General features: G+C 54.8%; 1 protein-coding gene across 12 annotated transcripts in view; it reads right to left on the reverse strand.

Annotated features, from left to right (window-relative positions):
* SH3PXD2A (SH3 and PX domains 2A) overlaps window positions 1-20,043 on the reverse strand; it is a 249,237-nt gene that overhangs the window by 59,866 nt on the left and 169,328 nt on the right. For 9 of the 12 annotated variants that reach the window (XR_004346123.1, XR_004346121.1, XR_004346119.1 and 6 more), the window contains one exon: window positions 7,677-7,808. Coding sequence is in view for 5 of the 12 variants with exons in the window: in XM_032607673.1 (XP_032463564.1) it covers window positions 7,677-7,808 (132 nt within the window). In the remaining 7 variants the exon portion in view is untranslated. Of the gene's footprint in view, window positions 1-7,676; window positions 7,809-8,656; window positions 8,829-11,250; window positions 11,363-14,602; window positions 14,648-20,043 lie in introns of those variants that run through there. The other 3 variants (XM_032607677.1, XM_032607674.1, XM_032607675.1) reach the window with 3 other exon arrangements.

The following is a 20,043-nucleotide window of genomic DNA, read 5'->3' on the forward strand; positions in this document are numbered from 1 at the left end:
AGGGGAGGGGAGTCACCAGCTCGCTACACTATAAGACTCCCACCTGGTGTGCGGTGGTCATTATCCCTAGAACAGCACGCCCTGGCCTGGTACCACGTGGCCTCTCCTACTTCTCTGTCCGTACCACCTCTCCCGCAGAGCAACTAGCCCCTGGTTCTTCCTCTATTCACCAAGCTCCAAGCATTCCCAGCTTCACTGGCACCCCTTCAGAGAGGCCTTTCCCGGCCACACTCTATCACCTCCTTCCTCTGCTTAGTCTCTATCACGGGCCCGTTTATCTCCTGCATTTTGCACTTTTCAAAATCTAGACTTATCTTCCTTGTTTACATATGGCTGTTTCTCTACCACATGTGAGCCCCATAAGTGTAGGACTCTGTTGGCTTCTGTCACCTCTGGGCACCAGCCTGGCACTTAGTCAAGTAATATGGACTTAGTGATGACTGATTGATCACCTGAAGACTGGCCTTGCTGGGCTCTGGGCAGTGCGTGGTTCAACTGGCCCCCTGGTGTTCAAACCCAGAAAAGCAGCATTTGAGATGCTTGTGAAAGGACTCCGTGCAATCTTGCTTGCCCCCCTCCCCCCAAAAAAGGGGAGGCAGCCATGTATTGCTCCAGGGCTGAGGCTGGGATGAGCTGGTATCACTGTGGCACTTCAGCTGGATGGATTTCCAAGGTCACCATGGAACCACATCTTTTGTGCAGAAATGTCTATTCAAGGAGAGGCCGTGGGACGCGATAGGTCCATACAGCCAATGTGAGGTCAGTGTGACCGGCCACTCCACTCGCCCCACCTGAACAGGTGGAGGTGGGACAGAAGGAGCACCTGGGGACCCACTGCCCCACCCGGCCGCCTGGCAGCTGGCTCCAGGCAGGTGGCTGGCGGCACTCAGTGCCAACAAGCCCTTGGATGTCTTCCTGACAACTGTCCGTGCAGATCTAGCTCGAGGGAAGAGCTACTGCCGGTCCCGGACACACCTTCCCCTGACATCCTCCTCCCCACAGCCAGGATCCCTTGCTTCAAATACTACTATTCTCAGATCCCTCTCCTGCTCACCTATTTTCCACGGCCCCATTCTTCCTCTCCATCCACTGCTGCCCAACTTCCGCTTTCTTCACCAGGACACACCTCCTGAGGCAACCAACCACACACCTGCCTTCCTGTCTTAGCCTCAGTGGGCCCAGCCTTCCACCTGGCACTCCACTCACATGGAACTGGAATTCCTTCCCCTTCCTCCTATCTAATCCCCCTCTCTCCAAGGCCGAGCTCAATGTCTCCAACTCCTCCAGGCAGCCTTTCCCGACTATGCTAGTCCCCTTGCCCCCAGCACTTCAGTTTTGTGCCATGCAACAGAGCCACTGAGTGACAGCCAGCATGAGGGTATCACAGGTGGGCCTCTCCTCTTCCCGGGTACTCCTGGGTCACCAAGGGGAATCGGACTCCAACTCTTCTTCCTGTCACAGGCTGGGCCAAGGATAGCTGCCAAGCAAAGGCTCCAGGGGGGCGACTCTGGTCCCCAGCATGGTCTCCTGCTGTCACTACCCTGTAGTAAGCTCCCTCCATGCCCTACCCACCTCACTAAACCATCAGGGCTGAGAGAATCTTCAGACACCATGAAGTGCAATCCCTTTTCCAGCCAGATGGGGAAACTGAGGACACAAGAGGGCATCTAACCAGAGGTGAGTTCCAAAGTCAGTTTGTGGTAGAGCTGCCCCAGTCCAGCGGTCTTGCTAGCAACTATCACCAACTGAGCATTGAATTCCTCTTGAAGCAGCATATATTGGTACTAACCCGACAGCTGTGGGTACAGTTATCTCCTTTTTGCAGGTAAGGAAACTGATGCTTTAGAGGATTCAAGTAACTTCCCAGGGTCACCACTAGTAAGTGCCAAATCAATATTAAAACCAGGCTTATCTAAGTTGAACCCATATTTTGAATCGCTAGGCTGTCGTGCAATCTCATTCTCAAAACCATCTCCAGCCCAGGTGACTAAAGCTGGGCTGAGGGGCCCAAGGCTGGATTTGGACGCTCACTTCTGTAGATTTATACTCGATGGCCCCTTCCCTCCCAGGCAGCTTCATGAAGTGGGCAACAACCGCACACCAGAGACAGTCTTGGATCAGAACGGACTTTGGAATTGCTGACTGGCCTGACACAGCAGGGCCATACATGTGCTGTACTTAGAGAGAGAAGGGTGTCAGATCAAGGCTTCTCTGTCAGTTGGGACAGGACCTCGTGGGGACCAGTCACCACATCTAAATGGGGCTGGCTCACTGGAACCAAACACTTAAAAAGCTGTTACAGAGTTAAGAGTGTTAGGTCACTTATCTGTAATGCAGACTGCAACAAACCTGCCCTTCTAGAAAGAGCCTATCCTCTCTTTATTGGGGCATGTCTGTTCAAGAGCAGATTGGCAATCTGCATTACCAATCAGCAGGTTGGTATCTAAATAAAGATACCAACCTGCTTAGTAAAGATAAGATATCTTTACTTAGTAAAGATACTAAGTAAAGATACAGAATCTAAGTAAAAGACGTAGAAGATATATAGGAGAAGTCCATTTAAGACAGCAGAAAATCTGCAGAGCTATCCCAGTCTCACAATACAGTCCACCCATTAAGTACCCAGCATGCTCACATTAATTAGAGTTTAAACCCCATAAAGGCAGGAATCGTATGGGTATGCACCCAATAGGCATAGAGCCTGGGACAAAAGAGGTATTCAAGACTTGAGCAATAAATGAAAGGATGAATAAACGATGAGGATATACAGTGTATTTCTCACTTACAGTAAGTCCGTGTAGAACCAGTTATAACAATGTTCATGAAGAAATACCTAAGTAACAGAATAGATACATCTTCAGTGTTAAGAAGATTCCAACTCACAAAATACACGGCTGAAGAATGCATCATCTTTGACAACACAAAATAATCATTATGACACACAAGTCTGAGGGGAAAGCTTATTAGTCTGTCTTCTTGATAAAGATATTCCTCAAATAATGAATAGTTACATTTCATTGAAGGAAAAAACAAAGCCCATGTAGGATGCATCCCTATTCTCTTAGACTCAGGAGGAAGTGGATTTCTGCTTATATCACACAGTTAGGGTAGCATTAGATCTTAAACCTAACAGACTCCTGATTCTTTGTTCTCTTTACTACGCACAGCTGCTAAATAAGTAGAATAGATGCAGCCAATGTGTTCTGGGGTAGTTTACCCCCCATTACCTCCTCTTGTTAAAACCTGTGCTCCAGCAGCCACCGCTGAATAGGTTGGCAAGGCAGCCGTGTTTATACCCCATGACCCTTCCCCCGGACACAGCTGATTGGCCCAAGGTTGGACACCTGATCTAAGGTCTGCCCATCCACTGGCTGGCCAGAAACTAATCAGATTCAAACTTCAAATTTTGAACTCAGAGAACCAGAGACCATTGTCAGCTGGTGGCAGTTATCTCAACAAACCAACAGCAGGTGAACAGGCCACTGTTACAAGTGAACAGCAAGACAAGGAAGGTTGGTCTGCAGTTAGGAGATGACAGCTGGACTTTAAATCCACATGGTACCCAAGAAGAGGAGCTGCGTTATCTCGTGCCAGCTTTCTGGTTCCCAGTCCTTGTGCGGCTGGGATGTACTTCCCACCCTTGGGATTCTGGTGAGATTTTCCCGAATCCTTTCAGTAGATTCTTGAGCAAGTCTGAGTGGGCATCTGTCCTCTGCTCACAACTCAATTGGGACTAAAGCATTGACTTTGGAGGGGACTGAAGATTCTCAAACTCCCCAAGGCTTAGTTTTCTCACCTGTACAATTTCTCACCTGGATGGACCAGGAGCTCAAAACTTCTTGCCAACACAATGCTTTTACCTTAGTCAAATAGCTATGTGCCTCCAAGGAAGTATAAGATCACCCAGGGTTATCACACTAGTGCCAGGAAAGACGCAAAGACTCAGAGAAGGAAAGCTGGAGCAGGAAAAGGACGTGCATCTGCTGACTCAGCTCCACATCCTCCCCTGGCTCCTAACCCTGAGAGGAGGAAACCATCCTGCAGAGTTGGAAGCAGCTTTGCTTAACACAGAAATCAGAGCAACTGGGACCCTGCCATCACCATTCTGCCAGAAGTTAGACCAGATTTTGCCTCCTGGAAGGTAAAGCCAATGTGGTCTTTGAGGTGTAAGAATGTCCTACAAAGGTGGTATCTCAGGCATTGTTGTTTATGTCAGGGTGGAGGGGTTTTCAAGGACAGGACAAAAATGGTTGGCAAAGCTAACAAAGTTGCTAATCTTTCTGCTAGATTTGTCCTTGATCAATGAAGGAAAAGAGTCCTTTTCTGGCTGGGCCCCAGGCCCACTGTTTGATCAAAAATGCTTTCCCTGAAGCCACTCAGGTCCCAACACTGTGGGTGTCTTTGACTTCTATCCACTTACATTCCCTAGAATAGGCTTGTCCTTGGTGTTGGGTATACACCACCCTCAGGTAGCCCATGTCTGTCCCTGACCCACAGCATCACCAGCTCAGTGATGATCCCTCCCAGGATCAGCCCATTCTCACCCCTCCCCACACTTGCTCCGTATAAGGGAGCGATCTCAGCTGTTGGGACTTTAGGGAAATGACTTAACCTCTTAGCCTGTTACTTCAGCCACAAAATGATTAGAGTGCTTTCTACCACACGGGGTCATTCCATGATGCCAGTGGGATGACGCATGTGAAGAGCCTGGCCTAGACCTGGTGTTTACTGTTTACTGATGCTGAACTGCCTTTCATCAGACACATCTCTCTTTAGACCAATGAGATTACAGAGCATTGGCACAAGCACACTTCCAAATCCCTCAGGGGCTGTGGTCCCTGCCAGGAGGCTCTGATGAGCAAGCAGAACCAGAGATGGCTGGGTCCCTCTTTGAACATTCTACGCGAGGGACTTTCAGCCAAGGGAGAAGGGGACACAGGCAGAGTCCTGGCTCCCAGCAGGCAAGGCGAGGCCCCAGGGGGCAGGGTGGTGCTAACTGGGGCTACTGCCCCAACAATTTAAGTGGAAATGCCTCAACACGCCCACCAAGTCCTAAGGTCAAAGGCATCACAATGGGGTCTTTGTTCCAGAGTTCAAAAGCCTCACTCACCACTCCTTCCAAAGCCAGCTTGCAGGATGCCCAACACACCTCCCCTCCCCCTGCCGTCAGCCATCCGGCTTCCTTGAACTGGGAAACCACCCTCCCAAGGACCAGCAGTTGGCCCTCTTCCTTGCTCCCCTCCACCCACTTAGTTTCTCTGGTTACGCTGGTTGTACACTCTAGGAGGCCTCCTTGTTTCTGACAGCAACAGACGGTGCGGGTTTGCACCGCGGACACAGCCCTTCAAGGTCCCCGTGTACATATCTGCTGCTGAGCAGCTGTTTCCATCAAGGGGGGAGACAGAAAGCCCGGAGAATTGGGAAGGCCACATTCAGGGTTCTGTCTACCCAACACCCAGGGCCCTAAGGAGTCTCCCAGCCTCGGAGCCCGGATCTGGGAGGGGGCTTGGGCAGGTCATCTGCTCCAGGCCCTGTTTCCAAGCAGCCACAAGACGGTCTCCATTTTACAGGAGGGAGAGTTGAGGCCCAGAGGGAGCAAGCGTCTTGAAGTCACCCAGCCGGTACCTGGTAGTGGGCAGAGCCCTGCTTCTAGAGACGGCAGCTCCCTCAGAGGATCAGTGTACCAGACTGGGCTTCAGGCTACCGGAGCCCCCTCAAACAGCCATCGGGGACTCCTCAGGGGAAGGAAGTGCAGGCCTGCCACAAAAGCCCCACCTCGTCAAGGCTCTCCCTCCCCCACTCCTAGGCAGGGTCCTGGATGTGGGGTGGGAGGCAAAGGGAAGCAGGGAGTCTGATAACAGGCTGACTGCCTTTTGTGTGGGGTCTCCTCTTCAGCCACCCTGGCCAGTGGCTGGTACCCAGAGACATGGGGGCTCACCCCTCCTGCTGCTTTAGGGCTATACAGCTGTGCTGGTGACACAAGGCAGAGGGTCCCTAAGCCAGACGTCTACTTTTGAGCAGCCCTGACCTTATATGGAAAAGCCGACACGCCTTCCTTTGGAGCAAGCCCCAAAACAAACATCCCTCTCTCTCCTCAGTGGGTGTCTGCAATCCCACCCTTAGAGAGCCCTTCCTTTGGGTCTTGAGGTGCTTAGGGTTGCTAGGGCCAGGCCCCTCTGACAATGCAGCTTGGGTGGGGCGGGGAGGTGGGGCTGGTACTGTGACAAAGGCTGAAAGCCAAGCGGTGCAGGAAGGAGACCGGTGTGGCACCTGGGGTGAGGGGCCCAGGCCTTTATGCTCGTGACAGCCACTGCCAACCAGGCACAAGGGCAGAGCCTGTCACCTCTGAGGGGAACAAGTTTTGAAGACTCCAGACCCAAGAGGGCCATAAGTCAGGTCTTTGTTGGCATCACAGCCCTGTTCTCAGAGAGCACAGCTCTTGAGACTCCTGCAGCAGGAACCTAATCTCACCTCCCCGAGGAGGCCCACGGGGATTTCCTCAGTATCTCTACAGCTACTTGCTGCCCACAGGCATAGGAATCAGGGGCCCAAGAACTGTTCTGTTCTGTTTTTGACTTCAGGTGACTCACTTCCCCTCAATTTTTCTGTGCCTCAGTCATTCTATCTATAGAATGGGCACAGACAGCCTTTGATCTGTCTTCCTGTCAGAGCTTAAAATACTGGAGGGGAATAGAGTGGAACAGGAAAAGAAGAACAGGCCTCTACCCTCTGGGAGTGTCCTCCAAACACAGCTCAGAGAGGCTCCAACGCGCCCGCACGCACGGGGGCCTTCCCCCACAGCAAACCGAAACCAAAACAGAACACCCCAGGAACCAATTCAAGCGCCAGCAGGTCATGAGCAAACTGATGATGGATATCCTGGGCCAGAGTTCATCCCTGGCTCTGCAGGGGTCACACACGCCTGCACCTCAGACCGACGGACTCAGGCCCTCCTCTCTCCACCTGAGAGACCCCTGCTGCCAAGGGCACTGAGGCCTACACGGTGAGAACCTTGGAACTGGCAGGCCCCTGGACAGCCAAGACAAAGCCTCAGTTCCCAATGACAGGGCGGCTGCTACAGGACTCTCCCCGGCCCCAGGACCTGATTTCATCCCCCTGTCTGGGCCCTCTTCCCAGGGCCTGGCAGCCTTCAGCTCAGCAGGGGGCAGTCAGCTCACCGCCCAGACGCTAGCCAACCTCCACAGGCCTGACCTTTCCTCAGACAACCCGCCTGAGGACCCGGGACCCCTACAGTGACGTCATGGCCTGCCCTCCCCACCAGCCAGCCGGGTCCTCCCACCCCGGCCTCGTCCCCAGTTTGGAACATGGCCCCAAGGGGGAAGCTGCTGTAGGATGCCCCTGAGCTGGGAGCAACCTCCCCCAGGCCTCAGAGGGCACAGGGACCCTGAACATGGGCTGGACAGCCGTGCTCACGCTGCCACCCTGGCCTTGCATTAACACAAGCCAGTTAATTACCCCGAGTGGTGGAGACATTCTTCCACCATCAGGCAAACTGCTGGCCTGCAGCCCAAACCAACAGGGGAAACTTCAGCCTCCTCGGCCCTCTCCCCGCCAGATGGAAATAACGTATAGCTGCAGAGGTGGGGGAGGAGGAGGGGAACAAAAACCAGCCGGGCTCCTCGCCCGAGTGGCCGGCCAGACAGCTGGGCACTCACCGCTCTCGTTCTTCTCGATGACATCCACCACCTCCCCGGCCTGGAGGCTCAGCTCCGAGTTCTCCTGCTTCTTATAGTTGGACACCACCACGTACTGTTCCAGGATCATGGGCTCGGCGTGGGTGTCGGCACCTGGCGAGGGCAGAAAGCACGCGGTGAGCCAGCGGCCAGCCATGGCCCCGCGGCCGGGGCGCCCCCTGTCCATCGGCCTCGGGGGAGGCTGCTCGGTCGCCAGCACCGCTCGGAGGGGCCGCCCGCAGCCAGGGCTCGCAGCTCGCCGGGCCCCAAGGACAGGCCATATAGCAGGGCCCCACACCGGCCCGCTGTGCCGCGGGGACCGGGGGACATGGGGAGCCGGGGGCCAGCGGTGGGGGGCGCGGAGGGAGAGACAGAGACGAGACAGAGGCCGAGGGGACTCAGAGGAAAAAGCCTGCGGCCGCGATGAATTAATCACAGCCCAGCACGAGGGAGAGGGAGTCGGAGGAGAGGCCTGGGGCGGACGTGGTCTCTCCGGACCCCTCGGCCGCAGGGGTGCGAGGGGAGGGCCGCAGGCGGGTGGGCGGGCGGGTGGCCCATGGGGGCTGAGGCCGGAGCAGAGGCGAGAGGAAAGGCCAGGCGAGGAGGAGGGCTCGGGCCTCTCCCCAACCCCTGTAAACCCAGAGAAAGAGAGTCAGCAGTCCTCCCCTTGGGCGGGAGAGGGAGAGAGCGGGAGAGGACGGCTCCACGGCAGGCTGGGCCCAGGCGAGAAGTCAAGAGGGTTTGAGGCCGCCAATCACTGGGGTTTACTCGCAGCCCTTAAATAGAAACACATGAGACCCATCGAATGAGGAGCCAGGGGTGGAGGCAGGGGAGGGGGAGGAGGGCCGAGACTGTTTACTTGAAACCCAAGAAGAAAGTCCCAGCGCCAGCGCTGGAGAGCCCAGCCCGCCCCCCGCCAACTTTTCCTCAAGTTCGGCTCCACTGCTGCCCCTCGGGCTTACCAAGGCGCGGCCACTGAGCCCACGGGCCTGGTGCCCCGGGGACCAGCCTCAGGCCCGTGTCCCCAGGCCCGCTTCCCGACGGGGCATCGTCCGGCCTGGCTGCCGCCCTCCGGCCACATGGAGACCGACTCAGCCTCCCTCTGCCTTTAAGCTCTGCTGGGGCTTGTGGTCAGGCTCCCGGAAGCCACCAGCTGCCCTCTCCTGGCAGTTTCAGGAGCTTGAGGGTCAAAAGGTGGGGCTAAGCAGGAAGAGGGCAGGGAGCGAGCAGCTTCTCTGTCCTCTTTAGCCACTGGATCAGTGCAACATTTATTAAGCAAACGCCAGGCTGGAAGGTAGACAGATTGGGTGCCCATCTCGGCTTACTGGCTGTGCGGCCTTGAATGCGCTGCTGAAAGCTCTCTGCGCCTCACTAGTACCATCACTAGAGTGCAGTGGGGACAGAGGCCGGCTAGGAGCTGAAAGGATCCATGAACCACAGACCCACTGGTCACCTCCTACAGGAAGCCTTCCCAGACTCCCCTCTCCATCTCCCCGGCAAGAGGAATTCCTAGCATACTTCTTAGACTCTGTGTCTATCACCCTATGCATCTACCAGTCTCCTGAAAGGCTGGGGGCTTCACTCCACCAGCCTGGCTATAGAAATGGCTGAGAGGGTCCCCAGGCTCCACACGGCCCCCTTGGTGCTTCAGCCCGTAGCTACCTTCCCCACATGCCTGAGTCTAACTTGGCAAATGTTCTATGCCAGGCTTATACACTGTCCCATTTTATCCCCACAACAACCTTGTTACCTTCCCACTTCACAAAAGACACCTCAGAGACCCAGAGAAGACAAGAGGCTTGCCCCAGCTCACACAGTTGCTATGGAGAGAACCAAATTCACTCAGTGTTTTAGGTTCAAGCCCATCTCTCTTTCCATTACAGAACTGTCTCTGATATGTTTCCAGACATCCCATTCTCCTAGCACAATGATCCTCAACTTGGTCCCACAAGATATGGGGAGCTTCTAAAGTACACTGATGCCTGAGCCCCACGCCCAGAGACGCAGACTGAATTGGTCTCAGGTATTTTTTAGACACCCCCTCCTCTCCCATGGTTCTCATACACAGCCAGGGTGAGAAATGCTGCTTAGATCTTTGGGTCTTTCTGTGCGGGAGGCTCCATCCAACCTAGGGTGGGGTCGATGGAAGGGAAAGAAACCCACTGCACCTGGCAGTTTTCTCCCATGAGGTGTAGACCCTGCAGCCCCAGCTCAGTCCTTTGGAGACCCAGGAGGGACCCTGTCCCAGCTGAGGCCTGCCACATGGATGTGCACAGGCACTGCCCCAGGCAGCCCATCCGAAGCCAAGATTGTATTTCAGGCCAAAATGCAACCAACAGCTAGGCAGCAGGGTGGGCCTGGCTCTGCACTCAGATTGGGCCAGCTTCTGTGCCTACCCCTGCTAGCTGCACAAAGGCAGCACTGGGCACGGAGCTGACAGAGACTACCTCCCACTGTGTCCCCGGGGGGCTGGTAGTGAGTGCACCCAGCACAAAAAGGGCCAGCCCCTGCCCTTGTGGGACACAGGGGCTCCCTTTCCAGTTTGTGGGAAAGGAAAACTCAAGATAGAAACAGAAGACAGGAGTTCTCCAGCTGGTTAGAGAGCTTCCAAAGCCTGAGAGCCCAGATGATGCTGACAATTAATAGCAAGCTTTCATTAATGCTCACTACCTAATGCAGACCATATCGGATCCTCAGAGCAACCCAGGTGTAGGCCCTTGTTATAGCCCCATTTCACACACAGGCAGACTAAGGCTCATGAGGCAATCTTCCTAAGGTCACACAGCTGGGATGGAACCCATGTCCTCCTGACACCACTGCTTGTGTCCTGACTCACGCCCTGTCTGTGGCCTATAGACAGCCACTGACCCCGAGGAGGGGACTTGCCTCATCCTACCCACCCCACATCTGGCAGATAGCTGCTGCTTAATAAAGACTGGAGTGTGGGTTTCTTCTCGACTCTTATAGCATCTGTTGACCAGACCACAGTGCCCACTGGGGGTAGGCACTCTGTAACTGTTGGTGAAATGAATGAATGAATGGACAGATAGATGAACAGTGATTTAACGGCTTGCTTTGAGCCAATACTGATAAACCAGGCAGGGCCTCACCTCCGAAATCTGGGAAAACTAGAGAACTAAATTCTGGAAGGGAGAAAAAGGGGAGATGGGGAAACAGAGGCAGGGAGAAACAAGGAGTGATGGGTTTGTGGCCAAAAGCTGCTCGAGAGGATAAGCGGGGTGCTGGGGAATGGAGAGACATCAGGTCATTTTAATCCAAGCCAAGGAAATCTGAGGCAAGATTTCAAAGGGGAAAAACCCACATACTGCTCCCACCTCCACGCCACCCCTTGGAAACTGGCCTGAGCTTTCTGAAGACTGACACTCTGGGACACAGGTAGAAAAGTTAAGAAAATGTTCTCCAGGCATTCCAGAGCACAGAAGACAGGCAGTAGTACACAGCCTAGGGGACGGACAGATGGACACACAGGCAGACACTCTGTCTTCCTCACTGCCCTCCCCTCCCCCAGCACAAGCTCACACTCTCTGGCATCTACCTCTTAGGGTGTTGCCTGCCCAGGGCTGCTCGGACGGATGTGAGCTGGGAGCAGGTATCCAGATGAGAAAACACTCGGCAGGCAGGCCGGTGGGTGATGTCATCCCACAGAGGCTGCTCTGGATCCCCTCCCAGCCAAGGCCTGGAAAACTGGGGGCTGAAGGAGTCAGCCCGAGGGAGGGGGAGATGCAGTGGAGTGAGCCTCCTGTCTTCAGATAGGAAGCATTTGGCAGTGGCATGGAGAAGGGGAGTACTCCTTATAGAGAGAAGAGTCCCTCCCAGATTGGAAGGGGACTTTCTGTCAGGGTCTCATCCATCTCACCTTTGTGCCTTTGTCAGAGCCCCTGGCTGGATCTGCTGGGGCTCTGGCAGTGCCCCAGAGCCCTGCCCCACGCCTGCCTCACACCTGCATTCCTCTCGCTACCAACTGGATGGACCCCTGGCTCCTGCCTGATCTGCCTGCCAACTTAGGCTTCTAAATGAGGCTTTTGCTAAGTCAATCCACTGCTCCAGCACCTTCACTGGGTCCCTGCTGCCTAAAGAAGAAAGGCCAAATTCAAGCTCAGTCTTTCTTGACAACCTGAGCTCCCCAAGTTCCCTGACACACAACTCCTCTGATCCAGGCAACATTCATTTATCAACACACAGATATCAAGCACCCACTGTGTGCCAGTCACACTCTTCTATGCTGGTTCTTATGTCCACGCCTCTGCTTTAGCTAGCTGTTCCCCCTGCTGGGAATGCCTTCCTCTTTACCAACCCCAATTCTACCCAACCACCTCTGCCCCTCCAGGAACCATCCAATCACTCAGCTACAGTGCTTGCTCCTATTATGCACTGGATTTTCTTGTGGAGCACTGCTCCCTGACCAGATCATGTGCTTTAGACAAGAGTCTCCCTGATGAGGGTAGACAGACGCCTCAGGACTGGTGCCATAGGACATGGCACTAGACACAATAATTGCCTGAGAGTCGTGATGCGAAAGCATCAAACTGGAGTCTGAGGGTCTGAGGTCCAGTCCTGCCTTGTCCTTATTAGCTCTGTGACCCTGCAGAGGACACTTAACCTCTCTGAGCTTTAGCTTCCTCATCCATAAACAGGAACAATAACAGTACCTACTTTGTGGGGTTGTTCTGAGCATGGTATAAGGTGATGGGGTTAATGCTCTACGTAAACTGTAGACTGTTTATAAAGCAAACAGGAAATGGGAGATCTGGGGAGGAGAGGAAGGGCTTAGGTTCCTCTGAAGCCTCAAAACCAGCATGCAGGGGCTTCCCTGGTGGCGCAGTGGTTAAGAATCTGCCTGCCAGGGAACACGGGTTCGAGCCCTGGTCCGGGAAGAGCCCACATGCCGTGGAGCAACTAAGCCCGTGCGCCACAACTACTGAGCCTGCCCTCTAGAGCCCACGACAGGCTGAGGCTGCGTGCTACAACTACAGAAGCCGTGCTACTGAGGCTGCGTGCTACAACTACGGAAGCCGTGCTACTGAGGCTGCGTGCTACAACCACGGAAGCCCGCGCGCCTAGAGCCCGTGTTCCATGACAAGAGAAGCCGCCGCAATGAGAAGCCTGCGCTCCGCAACAAAGAGTAGCCCTCACTTGCCGCAACTAGAGAAAGCCCGCGTGCAGCAACAAAGACCCAGTGCAGCCAAAATAAATAATTTATAAAAACAAACAAACAAAACCCCAGCACGCAGGTCAGGGCAAGGGCCACAGTTGCCAGGAGAAGCAGCCATGGCTCTGTTCCTTCTCATGCCTTTCTCAGACCCCGCCTCCTGGCAGGCAGCGAGCATTTACCAGCTGGAGAGCCATATCAGAACCCCCAGGGCCCACTTATGGATGGATGCCAGCCCAAGCAGCCCGAGGCCCCTTATCCGCAAGGATCCCCAGCATCAGCCCCTTACCTCTGAGTGTCCAGTCTCACTGAACTTGCCAACATTCCAGGTGGGGAAACCAAGGCCGGCCCAGAGTGACGTGGCGACTCGCCCAAGACCCCGGCCCTGGTCTGGTGGTTTCCCCCAGCCCACGTGGCCTCCCCTCAGGCTCTCTCTCCAAACAGCTGGGCTCATCCTGAGAAGCCAAGCCCTACGGTGGCCCCCATCCCAGGCTCCCCACGCTCTCCATGATCCCCCAAACCCTGGGTGTCCCACCAAGGTCCCTTCAGTCTCTCACAACTGATTCCTCCCAGGCCAGCCTCAGCCTGCCGGCCTCTCCACAGGCCCTCGGGCAGCCAGGCTATACGTTTGGTGAATAAAATGTATTGTTGTGGGCCAAGTGGGCTCTGGCTCACTGTCTCGGGAGAGGGAAAAAAAGGGACGGGAGCCCAGTGATTAGCTCAGGCCGAGGCCCTCGTCACAGGCAACATGAGAAGGATGACTGCGAGGGGCTTGGGACAGGCAAGAGGTCCTCTGCCTGCTGCCTTCTCCTCTGCCCGCCCGCCCAGGCTGTTCACCTCCCGTTCCCTGCCTACGGCTGTGAGGGGAGGGGCTGGTCCAACCTCTGGTCCTCACCTCTGCTCTCAGGTTTGGGCTGGGGAAGGAGGGCCAGGTGGCACTCACAAAAATGGAGGGGCTTCTAGAAGACCCTTCTGGAAATCCCTTCCCTCTACCTGACACCATGTCCATCTAACAGCTGAGAACACTGCTATCCAGGTTTTTCTACCATTGTCCAGTAAAACCAAGGCTAAAGGTAAGCCTCTGACCTCTGTCCCAGCTCTGCCCAGACACAGAGCACAAGCCCAAGTCCCTGAGGGCTATGGGTGCCCAGGAAGCCCAAGGTCCTGAAGCCCTGAGACCAGAGGCAGGTCCCAGCTCTGGATCCCCGGGGTGTGGGGGCTGCGACTTCATTGCAGTTACGAGACTCCCCACCCCCCTACCCACCACTGCCTCAGCTGGGGTGTTGGAGACTTCGGCTCTCTGCCTCGGGTTAACAGCCTTGAAGCGAGACTAATGAGCTTCAGCTGGCCCATCTCACGGGGCGGAAGGTGATGGGAGTCTCACCACCACCTGAGCACTTTCTGTGCACCAGGCTCCCGGTGAGATGCTACCGCATCCGCTTAGGGAGACTTGAGAGGTTACGTAACCCGAGACCAGGACGTGGCAGGGCCGGGATCTAAACCCACACATTCCGGGTCCAGGGTGCATTTGCTGACACACTGTGCTATGTGGTCATCACCCACCAAAGGGCTCCAAGGCTGGATCTGGGACCTAAAAAGGGTTGAAAGGAAGGCAGAGGGGATGGCCGAGAAGACGCCAACATGCTGACAAAGAGCTGCTACACATCACAGGGCACCGGCTCCGTGGGCCTGCATGCCAGGGACACACATGTTCACACACATGCACACCAGGCAGTACCTGTCACGTTCTTCTTAGGAGACTCAGCCCAGCTGGAGAGCCACACTTCCGAGAGCAAGCAGCAGCAGGAGAGAAGAGAATCAGAGGAGAAGAGAGAACCGTTAGGCAGGCAGGAGGTCCACACTGGGCCCAGTGGTTGCAGGCGCTGAGTCGGCCGAGGGGCGGAAGGCGGGGGAGGGGAGGGGAGGGGAGGGGAAGGGAGGGGAGGGGAGGGGAAGGGAGGGGAGGGGAGGGGAAGGGAGGGGAGGGGAGGGGAAGGGAGGAGAGGGGAGGGGAAGGGAGGGGAGGGGAGGGGAAGGGAGGGGAGGGGAGGGGAAGGGAGGGGAGTGATTTCCTGGCCCTGGAAGTGCTGCTGGGCGTGGGCCTGAGTGATTACAGAGGAGCTGGGACACTGCTGGCCAGGACGGGGATAATGAGGTGTCTGCAAAACGCAGGAATCCTCTGGAGCACAGAGAATCCTACACGATCCGGGCCTGGAACAGGGCCCGCGGGTTATCGCTGCCCTGGAGAAGGCAGCCCGGACCTTCCTCTCTGGCCATGTGGGTGGCTGGCCGTGATCCTCACCAGGCCAGCACGCTCAGCAGCGTGGGCCTGGAACCTTAAACGTCAGGTTGGGGAGCCCAAGGCCAGTCTCCAGTCACCGCACCACTGGGCCTCAATGTCTTGCCCAGCCCTAAGCATTGAGGAAGACAGACAGGCCCTGGCAAAATGGAAGGAAGCCTCGTTTTAAAAAGTCTCACACCCCAACTCCAACCCAGAAGAACGGGGACCTTTAGTGACCAGAAGAAACGAGGGCTCTCGTCCAGGCTCAGGCAGCCATGTGTGATCTGGGCCCCAGGTTCCTCATCTGTGAAATGAGGTTAAAAGTTGTCTTCCTGCCGAGAGGGAGGAACAATGTCAAAGCACCTAAAACAACTTAAGATCATGAGATGTGATATGGTAACATTATGAGGCAAAAAGCTCTTAGCCTAATCAATGGTGTGGACATTTCTAGAATATCAGAGGGTCAACACGTAATGCTGACAGTTTACCTACAGTGAACAGTGGCTCATTTACACCCAGGTCCTTGAGCTGGGAACACACCTTTTGCCCCATATACAGGGGTGGAATCTGAGCTTAGACAGGGGAAGGAACTGGCCCAAGTTCCCAAGAGGCCAGAGTAGCAGGGCCAGAAATGGAACCAGGTCTGGGACACCCCAACTGGTGCTTCCTCTGCTGAACTGCTCACTGCCTCCAAAGGAGAACAGCGTTGGCTACAGTGGCTACAGCGAGAAGGAACCGTGGAGATGCAAGTCTGAGAGGCAAGCCCTCGGGCTGCTTGCCTGGTGTTGGCCAGGAGAGCGGCCTGGCCTGATAGATAGTAACGGTAATCATCACAGCAGCAACATTTATGCAACATCTACTGTACACCAAGCATTGTGATGAGCACTTACATATAGTAACTCATCTGTTTTTCATGATAAACCTACAGTGATAAGGAACTCCCTCCATTTTGCAGGTGAAGACTGACCCAGAAGTTAAGTAACTTGGTCCAGGTCACACAGCTAGTACAGTGTTCATCTCTTGTGGTGACACAGGCTTCAGGCCTCAGTCTGATGTCGCTCACCATTTAAAGCACCTAACTCTCCCTTGCTCAGCAAGCCACCTTCCAGTTGCAGGCTGGCTCACCATGTAGACCCGGGAAGCCTGGCCCTTCCAGTGCTCACTGTAAACCAGCAGAGTGGGGATCCGCTGGAGAGGTGTGGCGCGGCCTCTGGAGTCTGTCTGGATTCAAATCCAGGCTCTGCCCCTTTGATAAAGTACTTAACCTCTCTGAACCTCTTCCCTGGGCATATCCCATGGGCTTGGTTCAATCAGCTCTGGGGGGCAGCAGGAAAATCAGGCTCCTGGAGTTGCAAGGACGAGAACCAGATGGCATTTCAATACTAGACGCATCAAGAAAATGCTGGCGCACAGAGATGCTTCCCACAGACACTGGGTCAGCTGGAATTGGGGGTAAAGGGATTCTGGGGGACCCACCCCCACAGACAGACATCCTGTGGCCAGAGTCTCTGACCAGGCCTGGCAGCCAGAAGCCTCCTGGGACAGCAGGAGCCATGCTGGCCCAGCTTTCATGCCCTGGCAGGGCCGAGACAAAGCAGACACACTCCGAGGCTTTCAACTGCTGTGGTTGAGGTGAGGGGGTCTCAGTTCAGAATGTGGGGCTTCTCTGTCTGGTGCCAGATCTTGCTGGGGTTGTGACTCCTTGATGCTGTGCCCCAAACGTAGCTAAGTGGCTGCCACCCAGCAAGGCCATCCTAACGCCCCTGGGTGGGGCCTAACGCCAGACCCATCCCAACACCATCTGGCCGCACCCAGCCCTGGGCTGAGCCAACTAAGAGGTCGCTCACACCTCTCTCCATCTCTGCTGGCTTCGTTACTTTGTACACTTGCTTCGGGTTCTTCGGAAGGAAATGTTTTGGAAGTGCTAATGTCCGTCAGTGAGCCGAGGGAATTCATTTGGCCTGGGCCTGGAGGACCCAGGAAGATGTGTTCTGCTAAAACAGGGGTCGACGGACTTCCTGTGAAGGGCCAGAGAGTCAATATTTTAGGCTTTGTGGGCCACGTGGTCTCTGCCGAGACTACTTACCTCTGCTGTTACAATCCGTAGAGGAATGAACGAGCTGTGTGCCAATAAAACTTTACTTACAAAACCACATGGTTGGGGTTTCCCTGGTGATGCAGTGGATAAGAATCCACCTGCCAATGCAGGGGACGTGGGTTCGAGCCCTGGTCTGGGAAGATCCCACATGCCGCGGAGCAACTAAGCCCGTGCACCACAACTACTGGGCCTGCGTGCCACAACTACTGAAGCCCATGCACCCGTGCTCCGCAACAAGAGAAGCTGCCGCACTGAGAGGCCCGCACACCCCAACGAAGAGTAGCCCCCCGCTCGCCGCAACTAGAGAAAGCCTGCACGCAGCAACGGAGGCCCAATGCAGCCAAAAATAAATAAATTAATTAAATTAATTAAAAAAAAAACACATGGTGAGCTGGGCTTGGCCTGTGGGCAGTGGTTTGCCAGACCCAAGGCTGGGAGATGAGGTTGTCAGAGAAGGGGAGCTGCTCCAAATCCCCAGGGGAGAGAAGTGGAGGCTGTTGGCCCATGTGGACTAAATGCTCCCGAGGCCTTTGCTGCTTGGTTGGTTTTTTCAACAGTCATCCTGAAGGGTCCGATGCCCTTCTGGGCCTTTTGGGTTTGGGCATTTGGGCAGGCCAGGGAGGGCAGACAGGAAAAAATCCTTCAGCCTCTGGAAACCAAGCCCCCACTCCTAAATGTGGAACAAGCTGAACTCATACCCACCCTCTCCCCCCCACAATAAGCAGGCCTTCCCTCTTTCCAAAGGAAAATGGGAAGCGGACCAGAACGAGCCTGTCTTTAAAAAGAAAGCCTTTTTAAAACATGATTTATTTCCCAGTCCCCTGGATCCGCAGAATTAATCCAGTTCCATGGCTCCCACCCCAAATTTCCCCCCTTTGGAGTGCCTTCTCTCCAGCCCACCAGAGCTAGCCCTCCCCCAGGGCGGGAAGGACCCCCCTCCGCCTCATTGCGATGAACAGAGGAGTGGCCCCCTGGCTTACAAACCCTGGCCCCTCGGCCAGGAGGCAGACATGGCTGCTGGCTCAGGACCGGGAAAATGGTGAGAAGGAGAGATGGGGCAAAGGAGCAAAAGACAGGCGCAGCCAAATGAGCAGCTGTGAGTGACACAAACCAACTGCTTCCTGCCCTCCCTGCGGTCTCTACCCCCCTCTCTCTGGTGACAGAACCAAGGGCCCTACAGAGCAGAGTCACAGGGCCTGGTGGAAAGCAAGGGGCGTGAGACTGGGAATCTGCACAACTGGTTTTGCTGAGAACTGGCTGTGTGACCTTGGGCAAATGGCTTGACTTCTCTGGGCCACATCTGGAAAAATCAAGCATTTTGGGCCCACTGATCTCCACGATACTTGTTTCATGTTCTAGACTCTTCCAGTAGTAACCTGCTAGTCTCCATAATGCAAGTACACCACAGTAGAAACAAATCTTTCCAGAGAAACAGACTACCTTTCCAGGGAAAACCACTTGAACACACGCTCAATATAGGAAACTCAAGTGGAGAAGTGCAACAGTTCGCTCGGGAGGCACATGAGACAGAGGAACTGGAGCAAGAATTTTAAAAAAATCTTGGTTCTTGCGCTTACCCTCTCGCTTAGCTCACTGATTCTGGGGCATTTAGCAAATCTCTGAGCTCCTTTTCCTTCTGTGAAATGGGGATAAAAATATCTACCATGTCTTTTTCGTTGTAGGTCTGCTTTAAGAGTGGAATGGGGCTTCCCTGGTGGCACAGCGGTTGAGAGTCCACCTGCCGATGCAGGGGACACGGGTTCGTGCCCGGGTCCGGGAAGATCCCACATGCCGCGGAGTGGCTGGGCCCGTGAGCCATGCCGCTGAGCCTGCTGCGTCCAGAGCCTGTGCTCCGCAATGGGAGAAAAAAAAGAGTGAAATGGCCTAGTGCCTGTGAAAGGTTTTGGAGGGACAGGAATTAGGCCCCTGGAACACAGAAGGGGAGTGGGTGGCAGGGACAAAGCTGATGACTAAAGCAGTGTGTGCCTGGGAGACGGAAGGCATGGAGACAGGGTCCCTCCCATGGCCATCCCACAGGACTCATGTTCCTGCCACAGCCACTCCTCCTGGCTTGCTGGACCAGCAAGAATCCAGGCCCAGAGAAAACCAGGTGCCTGCAAGTCCTGATGACACTTAGGTGCTGAACCTGACTCTTGTCAAGTCCAGGTGATTATGAGAAATCAAAGAACAATATTACAGGGGCCCCTGACTTTAAGGACATTCCCCCCAAAACACATATACACCCGAGGACTACGTTACAAACAACTGGATAGACTTAAGTTAGGAGAGGGACTCCTACTGCTCTGTAATGTTTCTTTTAACGTTGAGTAACTCCAGAGCAGGGAGAATTGGGTTCAATTTACCCAAATGTAGTCTCAAACCATGCTTCCAGAAATTCTTCCCTGGTGTAAAGCAAGTTCCACCCATCCAAACTAATAAATCCAGAGTGGGCTGAAAGCCAGGTGGGAGAGACAGGAGGACAGCCAACAGCATAAACTCCTCGGAGAATGAAAGCAAACCAAGGGCTCAGGGGGACCAGGGCAGGGTCACCCGCCTTATCGGCTTACACAGCCCCCACCCTGAGCTCCTGAGAGGGGAGGAGGAGCAGGGCCCCTGCCAGAAATGAATACCCCCCTGTTGTCTCTGTGTCCTTCCATTCTTCCATACCTCAGCGCACTTGAACACTCAAGACCTCTCTCTCTTTGGGAATTCTATTGTTCTTAAATTTCCTAGACTCCACGTGTTTCTTTTCCTTTTGACTAGGCACCAGGGAACTCAGCCACTGCTTTCAGGTCATCAA

Source organism: Phocoena sinus, chromosome 16 (genome assembly GCF_008692025.1).
Source record: "Phocoena sinus isolate mPhoSin1 chromosome 16, mPhoSin1.pri, whole genome shotgun sequence".
Lineage (NCBI taxonomy): Eukaryota > Metazoa > Chordata > Mammalia > Artiodactyla > Phocoenidae > Phocoena > Phocoena sinus.